Source organism: Hippocampus bargibanti, linkage group LG18, assembly GCF_051943395.1.
Source record: "Hippocampus bargibanti isolate YZ-2025 linkage group LG18, ASM5194339v1, whole genome shotgun sequence".
Lineage (NCBI taxonomy): Eukaryota > Metazoa > Chordata > Actinopteri > Syngnathiformes > Syngnathidae > Hippocampus > Hippocampus bargibanti.
This window is the reverse complement of record NC_142751.1, coordinates 14389141-14404983: the sequence shown is the minus strand read 5'-3', so window position 1 is coordinate 14404983 and position 15843 is coordinate 14389141. Positions and strand designations below refer to the sequence as shown.

The following is a 15843-nucleotide window of genomic DNA, read 5'->3' as shown; positions in this document are numbered from 1 at the left end:
ACCGAAAATACACAACCTGATATTTTTAGTGTCTCGGTCAGGGGCGCTCCCTCCGTGACGTCACTTAGGGCATCGTCATCAACTCGAAAACAAGACTTCCTGAATATTCAGCGTGAGTCTTAAAACGTAAAGTATAGCTATATGTGGTGGAATATTTGTAAAATGCGCTCAGTAGAAGTCATTTGAAGTGATTTTACAAATTATGGACGCAACTTGTCCAGTATTGACTAAATTTATTTTCCTTGTATTTTTTTAAAATTTTTTATAGAACCGAAAATCAGCAGGTGTAGACACAGTTTCACCCGCAACCCTACAAAGGCTTGAGTGAGTCGGTTGTAATGTATTTTTTTTTCTTCTTTTTGGAGTGTGACAGATGTGCATCCATTCAGAAATGAAGGGGAGGTGAACATGCCGCTGTTATGAGGCTAAACAATAGCCCACAGCCATTGATAGTCTCCCTCAGGGGGGTCTCGTTCATTGCCCTGTTCCTTTTTGTAGAATGTATAAAGGACAATTTGTTCCGGTGAAGAAAAACGATTTGTGGTTATGTGTGTCTTAAATGACACCAAAAAATTAAAAGTAATTCTGCGCCATCTATATTTTGATTGGTCACTGATAATGTAGGAACAATGAATTAAACACATTATGATGTATTTTTGACAGCAGGTGTAATCAATTTCACGCTCTCGAGAATAAGTATGAAACATTTTCCAACTTCCAGATTTTCAAATATTCCTGGTCGAATTTAATCTGTATGCTAAAAACATTGAAATTAACATAGAACAAGAAATGTATTTGTAAATTCCAGTGCATTATTTAATTATGTATAACAGACCTTGAATAAATGCTTATTGTGCCTTCAATTGTCACAGATTTCCTTGATTGTTTTTTTAAATGTGTTTTGCATTTTTTATCGTATTGTTTACATATTTTGTTCTCTACCAATTCTCAATAAAGATTTTGCAACTATAAGAGTCAGTTATCCTCCGGGCCAACGGTGTCGCTGTGGAGTCCGGTGGGCCTCAATCCCTCGTTTTGTTCTCGCGATATTTCCGGTTGAACGATTTCAAAAATGGCGTCAGAAGAAGAGGCGGGTAGCGCCGTTGTAGTTGAGGCAGACCCCATCGGAACGTACGTGATCTTGTTTTACTCATTAGAACACAATTTATGGCAAGAAAATATCATATTTTCTGACGGTTTATTTTAAAGCTGAGTTGACGCTGTTTGATCACAAAATCTGCTCGCTAACTGGCGAGTTAAACGGCTTCATAGAGCAAAAGGATTGGCGTGAATGGGGCAAGCTTTGTTTTCGGCAAACGCGTTTCTTATTTATTTGTCGTGTAATGCCAAACATATTTTAACCAATATTAGTAAAGTGGACGCGTGATTAAGCGACATTTTACACGTAAATCATTGCTGCATAGTGTGAGGCGAACACAAAAAGACAAAAAGTTAAGATAAACTCGCCTTTTTATTTTGTAGTCAGTGTGACATTTTGTTCGTAAAATTTAATTTGCTCACCTGTACATCGTCCCGTTGGTCTACAGGTCCGGACAAATGTCTATTTGTAGGCGTGTGACAACATTTTTCAATAATAATTAATCACACATTTTCTAATACCATATTGGAGTGCATTTAAATAGCTTTCAAATGATGTATAGATTATTGTTCTATCACAAATAATAAGGAATTAATGGAATTTTTAATATTCGAAATATGAGGGCATTTTCTGCATGTAATTTCACAATGAAAATCTGTGACCGACTTCATTCGATCGAATGCAGGCAGATTTTCGTCAGAAATCAAAAATGGCTGTCACTGAATACTAGGAAAGGAAATTGCAAGCTCTAGAAATATATATGCTAATGCTTCTTTTTGCTTGAAACTTGGCAGTTATGGAGAACATTATATATTCGACCACTTCTATGAGTTCTTAGAATACAACTTACACACCTTTAAAAACTGTAGTGTTAGCAAAAAGAGCGTAAACTTCAATCCATTTTCCCCCCCGTTTCTCGTTGTCATATTCGGAAATTTCAAGTACCAGCATGGAGCGAAACGTGTAATACGTACATCATAAACTGCATAAGCTTGGAAAATACCACGAGAAACCATTACGTACTTCACAAAAATGCAATGATATACGACTGCGAGTACAGAGTGTGCTCGGTTCACTGGACAGAAACAATTGCGGTGGAATATAGCGAACTGTAGCGTTATTTGCATTTGTTTTACTTGCATTTCATAACAAAATTCCCCCTGTACAACGTTAATATGAATTTTATAGTTCCAAAAATCCATATTGTTGAACTAATGAGAACTTGTAACTCCGTAGCGACACGGCTTTGACTGAACTTCCTGTCAGCATGGATACAGAGTCTTCCAGCGGTAAAGATGGCCTGGCAAGTATCGAACTGATGATGACCTTGTTGCGATGACATCACATAATGAAGCGTTGTGTCTCTGCAGGAGGCGGCTGGCGAAGCATCGGAAGCTGCTGACACGCTGACCGGCTCCGGGGATGAAGACAATGGGCGTCAGCTGGGCGAGGTCGAGCTGCAGTGCGCCTTGTGTACCAAATGGTTCACCGCTGACACATTCGCCATCAATACCGCGTACGTAAATCGCAGCGTTGAAGAAATATATTTTCATTTACAAGGGAAATATGATGATAGTAATAATAATAATAATACATTTCATTTATAAGCGCCTTTCAAAACTCTCAAGGTCACTTTACAGTCACAGGATCAGCTTTTCTGCGGGTGAGCAGCGGCAGCCATATGCGCCAGCGTTCACTACGTGGAATAACTCCAATCGAAAGAAAGTTGGTTAGCTAGCTAATAGATAACTAATAGATAGCTAACTAGCTGGTTAGATAGCAAATGGATAGCTAGCTAGGTAGCCAGCTAGCTCGTTAGCGAATAGATAGCAAATAGCGAGATGCTAGATAGCCAGCCAGCTAGATTGCCAGCTAGCTAGTTAGGTAGCGAATAGATGATAATAATAATTGTAATAATAATAATAATAATAATAATAATACATTTCATTTATAAGCACCTTTCAAAACTCTCACGGAGACTTTACAGTCACAGGATATTTTTTTCTGCGGGTGTGCAGTGGCAGCCACTCTCGCCACCGTTCACTCAACCCAGAAGATAGCAAATAAATAGCCTTTCAAAATTCTCAAGGTCAATTTACGGTCACAGGATCAGTTTTTCTGCGGGTGAGCAGCGGCAGCCACACGCGCTAGCGTTCACTCAACCCGGAATATGTCCATTGAAGGTACGAGATACCAACACAAATAAGTACAAATAACCAAGAGGGCCATTTTTTGATCTGCAAACTTTTGCCGTTTTGATCCACAGTGTTTTGTACTGACACTTGAAAAACACTTTAAAAATAACATCCGCCATCTGTTCTGCAGGACTTGTCTGCCCTTCATGACCAACTACGTGTTCCACTGCAACGTCTGCCATCACAGCGGCAACACCTACTTCCTCAGGAAACAAGCTAGTACGTGTCCTTTCGCCACGCCGTTCCAATCCGGTTTAGTGCTGTCCTCATTCGTTTTTTGGTGTTATGTTTACAGACTTGAAAGAAATGTGTCTGACAGCGCTAGCCAACCTGACATGGAGGTCCAGGAGCCAGGACGAGCATCCTAAGACCATGTTCTCCAAAGACAAGGTGAGTAGCCACGCGTACGCCTGGATAAATGGAGAATAACAAGTTATCATGTTTAAAAGTTTCATGCTGTTATATATGCTTAGTCAACATGTGTGACTCAAATACACAATTGAAGCAAAGACAACCTGGGGTCAATCTGAGGTCAACAGACACAGCTCGTTCAACTGTCATCTTCATCTAGGACACAGGTGTCAAAGTCAAGGCCCGCGGGCCAAATCCGGCCCGCCACATCATTTTTTTCGGACGCGAAAGCAAATCAAACTTGTTAAATTCCATGATGATTGCTAAAATCTGAGCCAAAATTTCATATTTTTGGATGTCAACCACAATAAAAGTCATTATTCTTGACTTGAGATTTGAAAACAAGTTATTCATTAATTTGCCGTGTGCTCTATATGTAATATTTGAAGGGATGTAAACATACTAATGGGTTCCCCAAATTCATAACGGCCCTTGAGAGGAAACCATAACTACAATGTGGCCTGCGGCAAAAAATGACTTTGACACCCCTGATCTAGGAGATCTGGCCTTGGATAGAATTTAAGACTTGGGAAACTCATTTATCACAGGAGTAATTTACGACTTGAAACTCCTTCACAGGAAGAGCTCAATTAGCCAGGTTACAAATATATCAGTTCATGGGAAAGAATGTTTTATTGCTTACAGCTGTTCATGCTTAGAACTCAAGAGGTGTGGCATTCTAATCAAAAAAACTATGTTTTACTAATGTATCACTTTAATTTGCATATCCTCTCAATAAATAGCTTGGCAGAGGGCTGCAGAATTCAGGCGTCTGTCATGAATGACCGCGTCTCCTGCCGGCAGTAAAGACAATCTTTCTGGGTCCGAGTCTTAGTCCACAGTGTCCGATCAAACTCTCTGACGCGTATTGATTGATTGATTACATGAATTGAAGTCTGGTTTCTTGGGTGCAGGACATCATTCCATTTATTGACAAGTACTGGGAGTGCATGACCACCCGCCAGAGACCCGGCAAGCTGACGTGGCCCAACAATATTGTCAAGACCATGGTAGCGCCTCGCCATCCGGACGCACCGAAGGAAGTCCATATCGGTCGCTTTGTGACCCTCTCACCTCCCCCCCCCCCCCCAGAGCAAAGAACGCGACGTTTTCCTGGTGAAGGAACACCCCGACCCCGGCAGCAAAGACTCCGAGGACGAATACCCCAAGTTTGGCCTGCTGGACCAGGTACCAGAATCAGTGTCATCTTTATTGGCCAAGTATGTAGAACGCACAAGGAATTTGTCTCTGGTAGAACACGCTGCACTAGTACACTGATTCCTCGGTTCGCGAATGCTTTAGCTAACGAACTTTTCGCCTTACGAACATTAAATTTGCGAGAATATAATCTTTGCATACGAACTAGTTTTCGGGAAACACCAAACCACGCGGTTGAACAGCGCCACCGTGGCTGCCGGACTACTTTTACACACCCACTTTCTTTAAGTGCACTCGGTGCAGAAGTGGTTTGCTATCGAGTGGATTTTTTTGGGGACCGAAAAAGACCCCACCACAAGCTAGTGTTCAGCCGACTAGGACATAAAAGAAAATTACGGTCGAGCCGAAGAAGGAGATCATCGAAAAACACGAATGAGGTGTGCGTTTTTATGACTTAGCGTCCCACTACCAGTATGCTCAGTCGACCATTGTGACGTGTGGCTAAGGGTGTTTCTGTGTTGTCTAAGCAACGGTCTCAGGCAATAGAAGAGGTTGAAAAACTTCTGTTGATTTGGCTTAACGAAAAGCAGCTAGCAGGGGACAGTGAGTGAGGGTATTATCGCCAAGAAAGCACGGCAACTTCACTCGGATATCACAAGAGGCAACTACACCAATGACCATCACAAAGGTCAATAAAATGACTTTACTATAAAGTACAGTTTATTTCTTTGATTACAATACTATCGCACATTTTTTATCCATAAAATAAGGTATATTTTGTGTCGTTTTAAGGCTTATTGAGTAGAAAATTATGTTTAATGGGGACCTGGAAACAGATTATTCTCATTTTTAATGGTTTCCTATGGGAAATTAATGTTTCGATGACACACTTTTCGCCTTACACACTTTTTGGGAACCGATTACGTTTGTAAAATGAGGTACCACTGTATCAGAATTTGGTACGCATGTCGCTGGAAAAGGTGGTGGGCAGGGTGCAGAGGGTCCAGTAGAATTTTCTGCACTCTTCTAACTGTCCGATTAAGTCGGATTTAGTCCATTTTTGTGGCATCTCCGAACCAAACTGTGAAGGAAGAACACTTTTATCAAGAACTGTTTCATGTCACAAAGAGGGTACAGCAAGTGCTGTAGAATGAATGACTCTCTGTGTCTTTGTGTTGTCATATTATTTGTTCCTTAGTTTTTTTTTGTTCTTTTGACTTCTAGATGGCGCCGCCAGAGTGTCTGGCTTTCCAGCAGCTCCTATATTTTGTTTTTCTACTTCTTCCTTTCCTCACTTTGCTGCTGTGTTAGTTCAGGGTAGAGTAAAATGAAATATATTATTATTATTATTCATGAAACACACCATCTTGTTGTGCAGGACCTGGGGACGATCGGCCCGTCGTACGACTCCCAAAAGCAGTCGTCCGTCACGCCCACCGCCGGAGGCCTCAACGGTCAGTAAAAGTTTCATTTGAAGTCTTTTAAGGTCAGACGCGAGACGACGCAGTTGACCGTGATTGGCGTTGTGTCTTCCAGGTGGATCCTCTTACTCAGGTGAACGTTGTTTTTTTTGCAGGTGGGGGGGGGGGGGGGGGGGGGTACGGCTGCTATTGCTGCTGCTCTTGTTATTGTTGTTGTGGGTGACGGTGTCATGTGACCGGCTTGATCGAAGTTGGTTTCGGTTCGATTCCATGCCAACTAGGGATGGGCATAATTTTGTTTTTATAAAGAAAAAAACATGCGTCTGAATCTTATATGATCGTAGGTTCACTTTAGTGACCATTTAAAGGACAACCGACACCATTTTTTGGTTTCCTAACTGACATCAGAAAAACGTTTTATAGCATCTAACATACCCAAAACACGCAGGCTGATATTTTTAGTCAAATGCAAAACAACAATAAAAATTGCCAGAACTGCCAGGAAATGAGCTTGGAAGTGGTGACATTCCGAAAGTCCCGCGTTGTTATTAGTGACATCATAGTTCTGAAGAGGAAAGCATAAATGTTTGCAATCGATTAAAGAAGTCCTTCCGTATCAATTCGAACCGTCAGGACTCCAACGTAGCGCCCAGAAAATGCACAAGATGGCGCACAAGCTCCCTTGAAAATGGGCTGATTTGTTTGCTGGGAATTTGTGTCAACTTACACCTTATTTATGTGCGTTACCGCAATTCGCTGAGACACACAACGATTCACCATTGCGTTACTTATGTAGTTTTCCTTCTAATTTCGCCATCAACACTGTGTTTTCAGATGAAAAAAAAGTACCCAAAATGCATTGTGTGTCGCTTTCTCAGTCACGGGCGTTCCTTACGTGACGTCACGTCAGGAATCGTCACCAACTGGAAAACAAGACTTCCTGACTATTCAGTGCGAGTCTTAAAAGGTAAAATATAGCGATATGCGGTGGAATCTTTGTAAAATGCACTCAGTAGAAGTCATTTGAAGTGATTTTACAAATTATGGACGCAACGTGTCCACAGGTGTCGGTTGTCCTTTAAAAAAAATCCTACATGCCTAATTTTATTCCGATTTTTTTTTTTTCATTCACAGACAGTAAACATTAAAAGGGCAACAAATGCCATACAGTATATATATTTTTGTCCACTTGGGGTCGCCGTCCACACATTCTAGACGACAGTCATGCTGACTAACTGCCTCTTTTGACAAGGAAGTCAAGAGGATGTGAAGTACTTTTTACTGTCTTCTTCCTGGCGAGAGCTTAATTATGCCACTCTGGCGTTTATTGACGGTATGAATTGAGATTACCAGTAGCCGTGCCAAGAATGTGCTTTTGTTTGTTAAACGTTTATTGAATTGGTGAACGATCTCCCACGGCTGTTTCCACCCGCTTCATACTGTATCTGCATCCCTTTAGGAATTAATAATAATAATACATTTAATTTCTAAGCGCCTTTCAAAACTCTGAAGGACATTTTACAGTCACAGGATTTATTTTTGTGAGGGGGGTTTTGAAAGGCGCTTATAAATACAATGTATTATTATGATTATAGCAAGCAAGCTAGCTAGCTAGCTAATAGAATATATAGCGTTTTAACAGCTGAAGCTGGAACAAAGCACGAACATGGACAAAAAGCAAATGCTGCCCCCGCGTGGAAGGAAAAAAAAAACATTGCTAGAGGTCTGGCCATCGTTTTGTCAAAACCCAAGCATGAAAAAACAAAACCCGAACAAATTCGGGAATGGCGCTCTATGTCCTATTTTCAATTCGAATAAATTCGTGAATAGCAGTGAATGAGTTAAAAAAAAAAAAAACAAAGTCGCTGTTACCAAAGCGACAAGAGAAAACACAAATACAGCAAAATCCATTTAGCGTCTTTTTGTTATGTGTTAGCTATATAGCTAGCTAGCTAGCAATTTCGATAGCTATCTATTAGCAATCTATTATATACAGTATATACCTCGCTAGCTATCTATTAGCTAGCTGGCTAGCTTTCTATTTGAGTTGTTTCCGGGCTGAGTGAACGCTGGCTATCCATTAGCTATTTATTAGCTATCCATTGGCTATCTGTTAGCTATCTAGTTGTTTGCTGGCTAGCTGTTGGCTATCTGGCTATCCATTAGCTATCTGGTTAGCTGTTAGCTGGCTGGCTGTAAGCTGTCTATCTGGCGAGCAGTTGGCTATTTATTCGCTATTTATTTGCTATCTATTAGCTCGCTACCTCGCTTTCTATCTATTTGAGTTACTTCCGGTTTGAGTGAACGCTGGCGCTTGTGGCTGCCGCTGCTCACCCACAGAAAAACTTATCCCGTGACTGTAAAGTGACCTTGAGAGTTTTGAAAGGCGCTTCTAAATGAAATGCATTATTGTTTTTATTAAATTGGCGGGAGGGTTGTAACACATTTTATGTCTCTGTTGTTCCCACATCGCCCAATGCCCATCCTTAGTGGAAAGAAAATGGCCGCTCCTTGATAGCGCTCACTGTCGTGCGTGTCCAGCTTTGCTCGCTCAGCCTCCTGCTGCTAATGGCGTCCGCTATCCCTCCCTTTTTGTTCTTTTCAAAGTCCTCACAGGACCGCAATGTTTATTTTTTTTGATGTTCCGTTTCCTGTTGCCGCCCTCCCAACGTCTATCGGCCTCTTCGTTGGCTGAGCTGCATTCCTGGTGTTCCAAATAATGAGCTCGAAAGGCTCGTAAGCATTTGGAAGATGGCTTACTGACTCATTCTTACCTGCCTCGCCTCTTTTCACACGCTGCCCGACACCCTGCTTTACGCTGTGCGGCGTGCGTGCGTGCGTATACGAAGAAAATCAACGTTAATTGACCTAATGTGCCATAAATGCTTTGAAACACACAAACTGCAAGACATTAATAATCAACCCAGCATCCACTTATGCATGGAAACGCAGCACCATTTTAAAATGTCGCTTTCACCAATCACGATCCTTGAAAATGAAGTGATGAACGGCGCGGTCCTTTTTTTCAAGCAAATCCCTGATTTTGAAAATGCAATAATTGTGACTCGTGCTGATCTCCATCCAAGGTGCTCTGGCGCCCGTGGCGGGCAAAGGAAGAGGAGCCAAGCGTAAGCAGCAACAGCACCAACAGCAAGAGGGCGCCACCGCCGGGGCGACCAAGAGGACACGCAGGTACGGTGCCGGCGGAAATTTCCGTTTGTGATGTGACTGGAAGAAATGGAAGCGTTAGAGGACAACCGACACCTCATTGGAGTCTAGACGTTTCGAATTGATGCGGAAGGACTTCTTTAATCGATGGCAAACATTTATGCTTTCCTCTTCAGAACTATTTGAATCATATTCGTAACTGGATGAGTAACAAGAAAGCATCTTCTCCCAATCTGAAGCCATTGTTTTGATTCTGGAGCAAGGCAGTGTGTGACCAATAGTGACGTCATGAACAAGGGGGCGGGACTTTCTGAAGCTCGCCATTTTGTGGTGTTTTGCATTTGACTAAAAATATCAGCCTGCATGATTTGTGCATTTTAGATGCTATAAAACGTTTTTCCGATGTCAACAAGGAACAAAACAATGGTGTCGGTTGTCCTTTAAACAAACCATAAAAATACTTTGAAGAGCTGATGGTAAGATTTTGACAAGTCATTGAATCTGATGTGACTTTGTTGCACCCCACGTGTAGCGACCCATTGTTCTCGGCCCAGCGGCTGCCGCCGCACGGCTACCCTCTGGAGCACCCCTTTAACAAAGATGGCTACCGCTACATCTTGGCCGAACCGGACCCGCATGCGCCTGACCCTGAGAAGCTGGAATTGGACTGCTGGGCGGGGAAGCCGATCCCCGGCGACCTGTACCGGGCCTGTCTCTACGAGCGCGTTCTGCTAGCTTTGCACGACCGAGGTCAGTATTCAAACCTCAACAGACAGCAAAAAAAATATATACAGTGATACCTTGGCTTACAAACGGCTTGGCTAACGAACTTTTCGGCTTACGAACGTTAAATTCATGAGAATTTAATCTTGGCATATGAACTATTTTTCGGGATACACACGGAGCGCCACAATGAGTGATGTGTCGTTCTCCTAAAAAGAAAATGGCAGCCGACTTTTTTTGTCCTCTATTCCCTGCCGCCAGTCTTCGGTTAAAGCCGCACATGATTGGTCAAGAACGCAGCAGTGAAGGGGGGGGGGGGGGGGGGTTTACAGAAACACAGAGCTGCAAATTAAAATGGATAGGCAGACGACAAAGAGTGAGAGTGAGAAAATGGCTAGAAAACACAGTGAAATTTGGACTCGTTTCAACTTTATTGATAGTTCAAAGGCAGAGTATAGACTGCAAGGTTAAAATATCCCAGCAATCAGGCTCCACAAATAACCCGCACAAGCCATCTGTTCACTTGATGCAAAAAAACTATCAACCCAGCTAAACAGAACACAATTGATGAGGAATAAGGTAAAATTATCGCACCTACAAGGGATCATTCCTCAAGATGGTGAAAGAAGAAGGTTACGTTCCTCATCAAGTGTTTCATGCTGATGATCCATGCCATCAACCACCATCACAAAGGTAAATAAAACGACTTTATTACAGTACAGTTTATTTCTTTAATTATAATACAATAGCACATTTATTATACATCAAATAAGGTATATTCTGTGTAGTTTTAAGTCTTAGAAAATTTTAAAATTGTTTTATGGGGACTTGGGAACGGATTATTCTCATTTTAATGGTTTCCTATGGGAAATTAATTTTTGGGATACACACTTTTCTCCTTACATACTCTGGGAACCCATTAAGTTCATCAGCCAAGGTCTCACTGTACTTGTACTCACTTTGCACTTAGCACCCCAGCTGAAGATCTCCGACGACCGTCTGACGGTGACGGGCGAGAAGGGCTACTCCATGGTGCGCGCCTCCCACGGCGTCCGTAAGGGCTGCTGGTACTTTGAGGTCTCCGTGGACGACATGCCACCCGACACGGCCGCCCGGCTCGGCTGGTCACAACCTCTCGGTGAGTTTTGTCGCGGGAAACCCACGCAAGATCTTTTCCTGAATGTGCAACAATTCCTCATTCATGAATGTATTATTTATTTAGTTAGTTTTTTTTTAATTCGGTTATTTGTGTGTTTATTTGTGGTTATTTATTTATTTATTTGGTTTTTAATCAATGTATTTTTTATCTATTTTTTTGTCTATTATTTATTTGTGTATTTGATTATTTGTTTGTGTGGCTATATATGTATGTATTTATTTGTTTATTCGGTTATTTTTGTGTTTATTTATTTGTTATATGTTAACGCTAAGGTTGAGTGAACGCTGGGCCGAATGGCTGCCACTGCTCACCCATAGAAAAAAAAAAGTTTTATCCTGTGATTGAAAAGTGTCCTTGGAAATAAAATGTCTTATTATTATTATTATTATTATTATTATTATTATTGCTACTATTATTATTACTACTACTATTATATTAGTACTATTATTATTATTACCATTATTCTTATTATTCTTATTCTTTTTGTTATTATTATTTATATTATTATTATTTGTGTGTTTGAATTGCGCTGTGGAACTCTGATGCGCTCTTCCAGGTAACCTCCAGGCGCCGTTAGGCTATGACAAATTCAGCTACTCGTGGCGCAGCAAGAAAGGCACCCGCTTCCACCAGTCGGTGGGCAAGCATTACTCCGCAGGCTACGGCCAAGGCGACACGCTAGGGTTCCTCATCGAGCTGCCCGACTCCACCGAGACGGCCAGAGCTTTGCCGGACACCTACAAGGATAAGGTGACCCTCACGCCGCAAGGTCCCCGCAGGCCGCCTCACTTGCAATCTGACGGCTTGTTCGTGTTGCTTGCAGGCGCTCATTAAATTCAAGAGCTACTTGTACTTTGAGGAGAAGGATTATGTGGACAAAGCCGAGAAGAGCTTGAAGACCATGAGCCCCAGCAGGGTGAGAACGACTGACCCAAAGTGGTTCATAGATTGTATTCAAAAATATTATTTTGAAGCTGTCGTTTTAATACTGTCATATTTTGGCCCATAGTTATCGTACGTCTGTGTAGACTCTCAGTCATACAGGAGTGGTCCATCGATGAAAAGGTTTCTTCAGCCATCATCTGTACTTCTTTGAAGGTGTCGGACATTTCGCTCCTCATCCAAAGGGCTTCGGCAGCTAATTAAATTTGTGCTGGTGACTCTGGCCCCATATATATAGCTATCAGTGGCTATCTGTTCGCTAGCTAGCTAGCTTTCTATCTATTTGAGTTACTTCCGGGTGTGAACGCTGGCGTGTGTGGCTGCCGCTGCTCACCCACAGAAAAACTTTTTCCTGTGACTGTAAAGTGGCCTTTTGAGTTTTGAAATACGCTTATAAGTGAAATTTATTATTATTTTTATTATTATTATCGTTATTATTATCGATATTATTATTATATCTTTAATGCCACCTCTGTCCATTAGGGATATACAGGTAACATCCGACTTACGACCGAGTTCCGTTCCGACCAAGTGGTCGTAAGTCAAAATGGTCATAAGTTGAAATCCATTCAAAAAATGTTTTATAGAGACTCGGAGGCTAAATGACTCGCAAACTCCCCCTCTCTGGTGCCATCACACGGTCGATTGCTGTGCGAGAGTGAGATGCTAGCTGGCTGGCCAAAATTGTCGTACGCGTTGCCGGCCTGCTAGCACGTTGCGGTGCCAGGCGTAGAATTAAATTGTTCAAAAATAGGATCTGGAGGTCGTGGTTGTAAGTATGGGTGGTCGTAAGTATGGGTGGTTGTAAGTTGGATGCGACCTGTATATATGGCCAGAGTCACCAGCGCGACTTTAGTTCGCTGACGAAGCTCTTCGAATGAGGAACGAAACATCCGACACCTTCAAAGAAGTACAGATGACAGCTGAAGAAACCTTTTCATCACAGTTATCGTATGCTAAATATTAGCTTAGCATCTGCCATAGGATCAGGCTAATCTTCGGGGTGCGACATCTTATTATTGGCCAGCCAGTATCTCTTTGAGGAACTCTAACCCATGCTTTTGATGTGCCCGCTGGCAGATGGTGTTCTACAAGAACGGCGCTAGCCAAGGCGTGGCCTTCGAGAACCTGTTTGAAGGAATCTATTTCCCGGCCATCTCCCTCTATAAGAGCTGCACGGTAGGTCCCGCCTTTGTCGGCGCCTCTACCGCCGCTGACTTTTTACGCATGTTCTTCCTTCTTTCGTTTCTATCATGCCTGGGAAAATTCTGGCCCGTTAAAGGACAACCGACACCATTTTTTTGTTTCTTAACTGACATTAGAAAAAACGTTTCATAGCATCTAAAATACCCACGCCAGGATGCTCCTTCACAAACTGCCATGCTCCAAAATCAAAACAATGGCTTCCTAAATTTGACTAAAATAAAAACAAATAATTAAATATTTTTTTAGTTATAAGCAAAACAAAATAAATTGTTTTACAAAAACACCTAACAATTTTAAATGCAACATGTATTGTAAATCGATGTTTTCTTCTTTGAAGGTGTCGGACATTTCGCTTCTTATCCAAGAGGCTTTGTCAGCGAGCTAAAAAATTTTGCTGGTAGTTTTGGCCCTATATATATATATATATATATATATATATATCCCGACTGTCCAGATGTGGCGGTGCCAGACTCTGCTATAATTGGTCCCTGCTCTCAGGTTGAGGGGAGCAGAGGACTACTCCCTGCGGCTACACTGATTACTTCCATTGTCCTGCCTGAGTATGTGGTCTACGACTGGCCTGATTGTCCCATTTGCACTGATATCACCTCATCAGCATAATTAAGCCTATGTTGCCTAAGAAGTCTGTTGTACAAACGATCCAAATTGAACCTCACCCCACCATGGCGATTTAGTGAAGGGTTTTGCAGTTTTATGAAAATAGCTTCTTTTACTCCCCTTGTATTGTAAATAAAAAAATGACCGCTTACGTGATCGTTGCCGTGTCCCCAGGTGTCCGTCAACTTCGGGCCGCACTTCAAACACGCCCCCAAAGATGTCGCCTTCCAACCGGTAAGCGCCTCGCCGACCTCCTCGCCGTCGTGCAATTTTATCCACTCTCGCTATTGGTCCGCAGATGAGCGACATGGGCTGGGGCGCCGTCATCGAGCACACGCTAGCCGACGCACTATACCACGTGGAGACGGATGTGGACGGACGCCGCAGCCCACCCTGGGAAGGATGAACCGCCCCGCAAGCGTCCGCGTTACCGCGGTAACAGGCAGCTTTTTGTCTTTATTTGGACTTTTGATACGTGGCGGCGGCGGCACACGGGAAGGTCAAGTCAAGAGTGGTCAGTGCTCCCAACCTTAACAACACTGTAAACTTTGCAATTTGCAAGGTTATTATAATAATAATAATGATGATAATAATAATAATAATGATGCTAATGATGACAGTAATGATGATAGTAATGATGATGATAATGTTGATGATAATCATGATAATAATGATAATAATCACGATAATAATAATGATAGTAATAATAATAATAATAATGTTATAATAATGTATTTTATTTTTATTAAGTTATTTAAGTTAATAATAATAAAAATAAAATAATACATTATTATTATAAAATTATTATTATTGACTACACTACTTTTACTACTAATTATGTTCATTATTAAACATTTATTATAATGTATTATTATTAATAACAATGAATTATATTAAATTAGTATTAATAATACATTAGTATATTTATTATTATTATTTAATAATAATTTATAGTTTAATAATAACAAATTATTACTATTAATAATGAACATATTACTAGTAATGGTAGTAAAATTAATAATAATAAAAACACACTCATAATAATAATAATAATAATAAATAATTATAAAAATACTACTACTATTATTATTTTATTCGTGTGGAATAGATTTTCTCCCTATCATTATATGTCACTTGCATAGATAGAAGGATCCCCTTTTTTGTAGTGGATATTTTTGGACCAATTTAGTGTCATTGGATAATTTCCCACACACTTCCTGGGCGGCCACTTTAAGCATGAAAAAAATGATTTCAAAAAAAAAATGTCAATCTGGCAGAGGTTTCACGTTTTGATTTGGGATTGACAGGCGGCACGGCGACATTCTAAACGGCAGTTTGTGTATCGCATTTTGAGCGCCACGTTGCGCTTCATTCCACTCCGCTCGCTCCTTCGTCCCCCCGTACACGCTTTCTTCTTTTAATGGACTGAAATAAAAAAATAATGGCTCAATGGGCTTTAGGTCTGGAGACGTCCTTAGCCACTCCGTCGTCTTTATTAAACTGCTCAAGTGGCGACTTTACATTGTAGCAGACTGACATGTCCTCAATGTCGGACTATGAATCAAATACAGGTAACATCCGACTTACGACCGGCTTGACTTACGACCACCCCTACTTGTGACCGCGACCTCCAGACGCTATTTTTAACTTTTTGAGAATGGGAGTTTGCGAGTCATTTAGCCTCCGAGTCTATTCAACATTTTGAATGGATTTCAACTTACGACCATTTTGACTTATTACCGT

The 15843-nt window shown here is 41.4% G+C and overlaps 1 protein-coding gene across 2 annotated transcripts; it reads left to right on the top strand.

Moving 5' to 3' along the window:
- The first annotated feature begins 957 nt into the window (after positions 1-957).
- ash2l (ash2 like, histone lysine methyltransferase complex subunit) lies at positions 958-15553 on the top strand. Of its 2 annotated transcripts, XM_089021105.1 has the most exons (17): positions 963-1131; positions 2336-2402; positions 2470-2615; positions 3425-3513; positions 3590-3684; positions 4620-4715; positions 4798-4893; positions 6242-6317; positions 6400-6417; positions 9371-9476; positions 9985-10202; positions 11146-11313; positions 11891-12084; positions 12158-12250; positions 13357-13455; positions 14275-14334; positions 14399-15553. In XM_089021105.1, the coding sequence occupies exons 1-17, from the start codon at positions 1073-1075 to the stop codon at positions 14504-14506; spliced, it is 1788 nt and encodes a 595-aa protein (XP_088877231.1). In that variant the 5' UTR covers positions 963-1072; the 3' UTR covers positions 14507-15553. The 2 variants fall into 2 exon arrangements, with proteins under 2 accessions (XP_088877232.1, XP_088877231.1); XM_089021106.1 differs by lacking the exon at positions 6400-6417 and having other exon boundaries at positions 958-1131.
- Positions 15554-15843: the final 290 nt, after the last annotated feature.

What these genes read in the sequence shown, in the direction of transcription:
- ash2l (XM_089021105.1), top strand. Translation starts at nt 1,073, where the DNA reads ATGGCGTCAGAAGAAGAGGCGGGTAGCGCCGTTGTAGTTGAGGCAGAC. An exon ending in CCATGTTCTCCAAAGACAAG is followed by an intron (nt 3,685 to 4,619) that starts GTGAGTAGCCAC and finishes TCTTGGGTGCAG; the next exon opens with GACATCATTCCATTTATTGA. An exon ending in CGGACACCTACAAGGATAAG is followed by an intron (nt 12,085 to 12,157) that starts GTGACCCTCACG and finishes TGTTGCTTGCAG; the next exon opens with GCGCTCATTAAATTCAAGAG.